The sequence below is a fragment of the Sinocyclocheilus anshuiensis genome, unplaced genomic scaffold (genome assembly GCF_001515605.1).
Source record: "Sinocyclocheilus anshuiensis isolate Anshui unplaced genomic scaffold, SAMN03320099.WGS_v1.1 scaffold1127, whole genome shotgun sequence".
In the NCBI taxonomy this organism is placed as follows: Eukaryota; Metazoa; Chordata; class Actinopteri; order Cypriniformes; family Cyprinidae; genus Sinocyclocheilus; species Sinocyclocheilus anshuiensis.
The window spans coordinates 450,484-458,411 of NW_015546115.1; the positions used below are offsets into that span (position 1 = coordinate 450,484).

General features: G+C 37.6%; 2 protein-coding genes across 2 annotated transcripts in view; one reads left to right on the top strand and one right to left on the bottom strand.

Annotated features, from left to right (window-relative positions):
* Positions 1-1,681: 1,681 nt before the first annotated feature.
* Positions 1,682-2,627, bottom strand: LOC107700863 (lipopolysaccharide-induced tumor necrosis factor-alpha factor homolog). Its single transcript, XM_016502689.1, has 3 exons — positions 2,514-2,627; positions 2,236-2,377; positions 1,682-2,156 (listed from the first exon to the last, which is right to left on the bottom strand). Exons 1-3 carry the CDS (start codon positions 2,539-2,541, stop codon positions 2,051-2,053), a joined length of 276 nt encoding a protein of 91 aa, XP_016358175.1. The 5' UTR covers positions 2,542-2,627; the 3' UTR covers positions 1,682-2,050.
* A 4,599-nt stretch (positions 2,628-7,226) lies between these two features.
* The window catches only part of tekt4 (tektin 4), a 4,195-nt gene continuing 3,493 nt past the window's right edge, over positions 7,227-7,928 (top strand). The window contains exon 1 of the mRNA XM_016502630.1: positions 7,227-7,867. Coding sequence (XP_016358116.1) covers positions 7,319-7,867 — 549 coding nt within the window. The 5' untranslated portion in view covers positions 7,227-7,318. The remainder of the gene's footprint in view (positions 7,868-7,928) is intronic.

Sequence of the window (7,928 nt, forward strand, 5' to 3'; positions counted from 1 at the left end):
TTCCTATATAAGCTCTATTCAGTATTATTCGGCAGCTTTTCAGCTTGCTCTGGAGCAAATTACCCTCCTCCATCCCCAGCTCCTCCTTTCGCCACAGTCAGGACTTGGCTTTCTGATATTCCTTGCTAATCAGACTCCTTTATCTTGAATAAAGTGTTACACTTAAATATCATTAAGTACATTAATGATATCTGCCTTGTTCTGTTATATAGGGGGGTTATTATTGCTGCTCTCCCTGCTCATTCATGACAGGCTGCATGGATGGGCAGGGAGTTTTTTGCCCAGAACAGAACCATACCGCCAAACCAAACTTTATGCTAAGTATCTATCATTTTGACGATAGTGGTCCTGACAGAACTTTATTTATAGATCATTTATGAAAAGTTTTTTCCTGAAATATTTTAGTTGGGTGTTCATCTAACCATTTTTAAATGTTACTACTTGTTTCAGAATGTTCAGAGTAGAGTCATTCAAAAGCAATATTCCCATAATGTTTGCACAATTATAAAACGAAATGTTCCCTTAACATTTGCATAACCAAGAAAGCTTTTAAAACATTTAAAAAAAAAAAAAACGTTTTTGAATGTTCTAAAAGTATTCAGAAACAATATTTTATAACTTAATGATAACATTGGTAAACCGTTCTTAGAACATTTTTCGTTAGCTGGGATTAAGCTCGATCCTAATTGAATTTCAATCGGATTGGAAGGGGGTAAACTTGAAATAATCCCATTATCAGGAAAAAATTACACATGGAAACACTAGTTTTACATCACACAGATGTGTGCATGTTTATTTACGTCTTATGGTTCACTTAAAGATTCTTTAAAAAAAAAAAATGATGACCTTTATTTAAAACCGTTATTTTTGAGTGTAATTAGTGGAACAATATATATATATATATTTTTTTTTTGACCATAAACACGGTATTTGATCACTCTGAATGCTTGTAAGTAATGAGTAATGAATATGAAGGTGCTGATGCAGACTGAACTGCTGGAACTACAGCTGCTGAAGTCACTGGAATGCTCTCTGTGGGTTGAGGTAGATAAACTAGCTTTTATCTCGCTCAGACGTAAGGATAAGTGAGATTTTAGCTGCGTCACTAACAGTAACTTCTGAGTCTGAGTAGTTTAGCTAGTTTTGTCAGATAGTGACAAAGAGATAAGTGACTTCAGAACTTAGTTATTAAGAGAATGCAGACGAACATACACATGTGAATGTTAAATGTCTTGACTGTGCATGTTGAAAATGTCATCAGGGTGTCCTGGAAATAAAGGTGGCCAGAGGGGCACAGAAAAAACTGGGAGGCAACTACAGTAAACGGAAGCTGTACTAGAGTAAACTGTTTGTGATATTTCAAGATTTTCTAGCTTTCACTTGATAACTAACATAAATTACTTAAAGTTAAATGTAATTTGTCCGGGTGATTTTGTCAAATTGACGTCAAATTACTTTTTTAACTCGCATAAAAACCAGTTAATTTATGTTACCACATATAGCACGCTACTTATCAGAAAAACTTTTGTAGCATGCACTGAAAAAAAAAAAATCTGTAAATATAAGGCACACCTACCTGTATTAATTTGAGGGAAATTATTTCCTTATTTTTTTTTTTTTACAAGTGTTTTACCTGTATTTTACACAACATTGCGTTGTATTTTAGAATGATCGGAAATGAATGGTGCCACTTCTGTTATTTTACAGATTTATTTCTTTAAATGATGTTAAAGAACGATTTTATAACATTTTTATGAGTGTTCTAACTGCCCCTGTTTTGGGGTCAATTGTAGCATTTGACCTTGTCTGTTCAAGAACAATTTGTACATATATTATCATATGTTACATACATTACAGCTGACAGATGTAGCATTAAACTAGCATTACAATTTTGGCTTTTTCTAACACACACAGTCTCTAAGAAACAGAAGTAAATGCAAAAAGTCTTGCAACCGACCCCGCTTTCCCCCTAAAGTCCAGATAATGCTGCCATTTCGGCCACTCAAAGTTTTTCCTTTGGTCTTCCAGATTTTCTTGGTTTCAGAGCAAGCTACATGGGTTTGTGCACATGGATGACGGTTTTGCAGTGTGGACAGCTATGCTCTACATCCTTGCAGGCTTTCACACAGAATGGAATCAAACAACACGGCCAGACCCTGGATTGAAAAAATGAGTGCGTTTTCTTTTCTCATATCAGTTTGATACATTTGAAATCTGCTGAATACGATTCCTTACCCTAAAAAGCCAAGACTTGCACAGATGACCCACACCATCATGCCACTGATATATTTAATCTCTGTTATGACCTCCTTCTGGCAGTATTGACATTTCATCCGCCCCGCAACAGTAGTCAGACGTGGTGGAATAATTACTGCATCTATAAATACATAGAAAAAGAGTTAATACTGATGAAAAGGAAGAATAATATGATTTTAAACCTCTTAACATGTCACACAGCTTGCTGAAACCTTCTAGTATTTGAACACAGAGTAATCTAAGGCTTTACTGCTCACCCGGGGCCGGCGCAGGAGCCGGGACCATCTGAAATACAGGCTGTGCCACTGGAGCTGAAAGAGAAACAAGCTGGTGATGCAAAGCCACAGAACCAGAGACTCGTAGCACATCAACACTCAATTGCTAGTTTTTCCTCAATACTTCAAAACTCTTCACACAGTCCCCTAACCAACTTTCATCTTGGCACAGCAGCTAATTTCACATTCAAAATGCACTTAAACTACCAAAACACTTTATACATTTCTCAAACGAACTCGTTCTTCCAAAACACTGGCAAATATTGAAAATATTATGTGCTCAAATTTAGATGGCAAATATCGCAGCCAGTCAGAAAAAGTGAAAAATGTCACACCTTTTCTAGAAATGCTGCGTTTTTACAGTAACATTGTGGTATGCGGAAACATTCCTTCTGAACTAAGATCTCATCTGCTCTGATCTATGCGAGATGTAGATGTTTAGGTTATGCTGGATGCCATGACTGTCAGTGGTGGCTGTGTACGGTAGACCATGATCACTGATGGAAAAATGTTACCAGTGACTGATAATCTCTGAATTGAGAACCAGAGGGTCTACTGACCTGGGTGGGTTTGATAGGCAACCTGCGGTGCCGGGTAGGTTATGTTGGTTTGGACCACCTATGGTGCATATGGAGGGGGAAATTGTCCTCTGTCCATTATCAGCAGCCTGTAACTGAGAAAAACATAGGTGCTTTAATAGTGTGACAGTTTCACATTCAACACTGGCGAGGCAATTTTCTTTTGAGTGTGACTAAATTATCAACTGTGTTATCAGTTGTCTTATCATGAGACCTGATCGTCTGAAAGCAGAGCCCCGATCAGCCAGTTTGCCAACATTTTATCTGCCAGGAGTTTTGAGTAACAGATAAGTCAGCAGAATGCGTGGATTCGAAAAAATGAGAGAATCTGTGTCTAACATTTCAAATCAAACATTCTAAAAGTGAGCGCTTCAATAGTAGCTGCTGACAATTACTGACATTAAACACTGTAGCATAAACTACTGGTCAGATGAATAAAAATAAAATGAATAAAAGGAAGGGTAATGCAGGTAAATAAGGCCACTTTTGACCCTGACTTTGAGAATTACCTGATATCACCCATATCATCTGTTAATAAGTTCAGCTTTCATAATATTGCTATTATTTTTTATCTCAGGTTTTACAATACCAATTATTTGTATCCAAACATCACAGTGCACTTAAAAAAATGAACAACACAAAAAGCTAGCTGTGGAACAAGCAATATTCAATTATTTAAAATGAATGAAACAAATTGGATTTATTGATAATAATCATATAAACCTTATTACTGTGTTTAAAACCTTTTCTGTTTATTAGTACAATTGCTAAAATCTTACCTGTTTTATTTATGACTGACAAATATGCATCAGATTAGGTTATCAGTTATGTTAAAACTGTGAACATTTACATATATAAATAATATGCAATTCAAATGCATAAATCTGAAATGTATGTATTTGTCTGTGGAAACAGATAATCCAAAATCAGTCCAAAACCCCCAAACTCAATATAATATGACACATACCTGTGTGTTTCTGCAGTCGGCGGAAAGCTGTGAACTCTCTTACAGTATGCTCTTGCCTATAAAGACACTGAGATATTATAAAGAGTCTGTCAGAATATTGTAAAGATAAGGGGTGGAGCTGAAAGTACAGTCATGAGGGCCGATGCTAATGCAGATTCAGACGTTCCAGTTAAAGCAACTGAGTTCCAGATTGAATGGTCAGGAACAACATGTTTACAAAACTCCTGAATTTCTAGTCCAAGCACCTCATCAAGTGTCCCATCTCAATTCCAACCATGCTTATAACTGTCACCTTTTTTGCTCAGTCTCAGACTGTCATCCGTTATTCTCTTAAATGCTTGACATAAACACACTAAAAAGATGGGTGTATGCAATACAACAGATTTTGGTCATATCGCCCAGTCCTAGACATCGATGTTATACATGCCCAATGTAGCGGACACCAGGACTTAAAGCAGGTTTGTTACGCATTTTGGGAGACACAACAAGTGAATAGGGAAAGAAATTTTATCAATATTCCTATAAAATATGAGATATTATTATGAAAGTAATTATTACTTCCAATAGTGCACTTCTTTTTTCATTACATGTCGCCCCAAAAACACATTAATATGCAATTTACATACAGTCTATAGATAAATTGTATACAATAGGAAAACCCATTTATGGCCATTTTACACACATATTGCATAAAGCAAAATGGTATATAAAATCATTGTTATATCTTTTATAACATAGTTGAGAATAATTTTTATACAAAATTTAGTATAAAAATAAATACAAATTGATTGGTGATTAAAAAAAATTAACTGTTTTTGCCTTTTAGTTTAGTTTATGAGGAGTCGGAAAATAGATTTTCTTTATATTCGTCATGTCATATTCTCTCTTTCCTAATCTTGTTCTAGTAATTTTTCATATCGCTACAGTGCATGCCACAAACAGTACACGCTGTATATTATCATGATAGCCTTGACTTATCAATGCAAAGCTCAGTAACATATCCCTTTATTCAGGGTTGAATAGTTGAGTTTGATGAATGCAGTCGACACAATTACATTCATAATTTTAATTTAATTTCTTTTACTTGTCTTCATGCCATGCTGTAAAAAGGTCTAAATTATGTCACTTCCTGGGTGTCATGGTTTAAGCAATGTTACATTTTATGTAATAGGGCAAAGTCATGCAGTGACAAGAATGCATGCAAAATATTACGTTTGGTAGTCGAAAATGAAAAAATTAAATGTCTCCTGTTTTTCGTTGTTATTTTTTTGTTTCAATTTTAATAAATGGCCTGTTCGTGTAAATTACCATCTGCAGATTATAAACCACTTTATCATGTTCTGATTTGATTTGAATGGTTTGATCCGTTTCTGATTATATTTGTAGTGTGTTCATACACAGCTTATTTGTAATCTGTGACCAGATTGTGACCGTACTACAGTCGAGCTCCTCTCTTCCACTTCTTATGGGTGATGTGCACACACTGTAAATGCATCATTATATTTTGCTCTGTCAGTTGTACTCATTGCTAGTAAAACTTTAATGTGATAGTCCACCATGGGAGGAAGTTTCCATTAATCCAGTGAAACAGATGAGTGCTGTTCGATTCAACATTGATTCATATCACCTCAATTTGAATCCGGTGTTTCCTGGAATTAGTCAGTCATTAACCTCAGTGAAGCAACATGTCAATTAAAATCTTGCTAGAAAGAGGAAGCACCTAACTGTAGAACAACACAGAGAGGCCATGCAGCATATCCTGGGTAAACAACTTCACTGTCCAGCATGCAATGCTGAAAATTCTTTGTTTTCTGAAAATTTGGTGACATAAACCTTTATGTTGCTAAAATATCTAATGTTTAGACTTTAGAGCCTTGATTTTCCATGCACTGAAGCATCTCTCATCTTCCTCATCCAGGGCTGTGTTTCCCAAAAGCATCGTAAGCCTAAATTGATCGTAGCTCCACTGGTTTCTTCGATGCGCTTGACGATGCTTTTGGGAAACGCAGCACTGCACATTCAGAACTGGCATGAACAGGATATAAAACGTCCATCACCTTGCATTAATCAAATCTGGAGTTTTGCCTTTTCCTTCTCTGCTACTGTTTTAGGGGGAGACGGCCCTTACGAAAATTAACCATGGTTTTATTGTAGTAAAAGTGTAGTAATGTTTTTTTGGCGTATTGATTACCATTTGTATAATCACAGGTTTACTACAAATACCATGGTTAAACTATGGTTAGTCTTGCAAAACCATGGTTAATTTGTGGTTACCATGGTTTAACTAGTAACCGTGTGTTTTTGTTGTTGTTTTATTTGTAGTAAAACCATAGTTATTTTTCGTAAGGGAGGGGAATTACAACATTTATTTATTTTTGTTTAGCCAACAAAAATGTTTGTGCTCTGATAGCCTAGTTATAACTTTGGTTAAATCCCAAATCCAAGGTCTGTATCTGAATAGTTTCGAGTCAAAATAATAAAGAAAGAATGTTGAAACGTGACACTTGGAACTCTCGCGTGCGTAACGCGTGCTTAGCAACCGTCGGTATCAAAAGCATCGTAAGCCTAAATTGATCGTAGCTCCATTGGTTTCTTCGATGTGCTTGACGATGCTTTTGGGAAACGCAGCACTGCACATTCAGAACTGGCATGAACAGGATATAAAACGTCCATCACCTTGCATTAATCAAATCTGGAGTTTTGCCTTTTCCTTCTCTGCTACTGTTTTAGGGGGAGACGGCCCTTACGAAAATTAACCATGGTTTTATTGTAGTAAAAGTGTAGTACTGTTTTTTTGGCGTATTGATTACCATTTGTATAATCACAGGTTTACTACAAATACCATGGTTAAACTATGGTTAGTCTTGCAAAACCATGGTTAATTTGTGGTTACCATGGTTTAACTAGTAACCGTGTGTTTTTGTTGTTGTTTTATTTGTAGTAAAACCATAGTTATTTTTCGTAAGGGAGGGGAATTACAACATTTATTTATTTTTGTTTAGCCAACAAAAATGTTTGTGCTCTGATAGCCTAGTTATAACTTTGGTTAAATCCCAAATCCAAGGTCTGTATCTGAATAGTTTCGAGTCAAAATAATAAAGAAAGAATGTTGAAACGTGACACTTGGAACTCTCGCGTGCGTAACGCGTGCTTAGCAACCGTCGGTATCCAAGCAACGGAATACAAACATTCGGCGACTTCAACCACTACAGGCTGTTAAATACTTTAATTTACACCAAAAGATGATGCCATCCCAAATTTTAGTGTCTCGCCCCTACTTTGACACGCGGGTAGCGGCCCAGAATGGCTCACAGCCGCCGGTCACAAACCCGGAGACCGCCGTTAAAGAAAACGTGTACGCTGGTACATCCGCCGGTCTGGCCACGGCGGGCTACCGGAGCGCCAAATACAGCCCCGAAGAGTGGCTCGCCAATAACTCTGCTCTGTTAAACCGGTCCGTCGCGGACCGGGATCACGCGGAGAGGATTTGCACCGAGTCCAAAGCGCTGAAAGCGGAGACCGACGCCGGGACTTTACGCACGCAGACCGCGGGCACCAAACACCTGGGCAACCGGCTGCAGGACATCCACCGCTGGAGATCCGAGCTGGAGCAGCTCATCGAGCGGCTGATCGCGGAAACAGACCTGCTGACGGCCTCCAGGCGGCGGCTGGAAAAAGCGCTGGACGCCACGGAGATTCCCTTCGCTATCGCCACTGATAACCTCAGCTGCCGAGAGAGACGCTTCGGACCGGATCTGGTGGAGGACCAGGTGGAAGAGGAACTTCTTAAGGTACGGACAACAAGAAGTGAAAGTCTTATTTTTCCCAAATAATAAATAAATAAACACACAC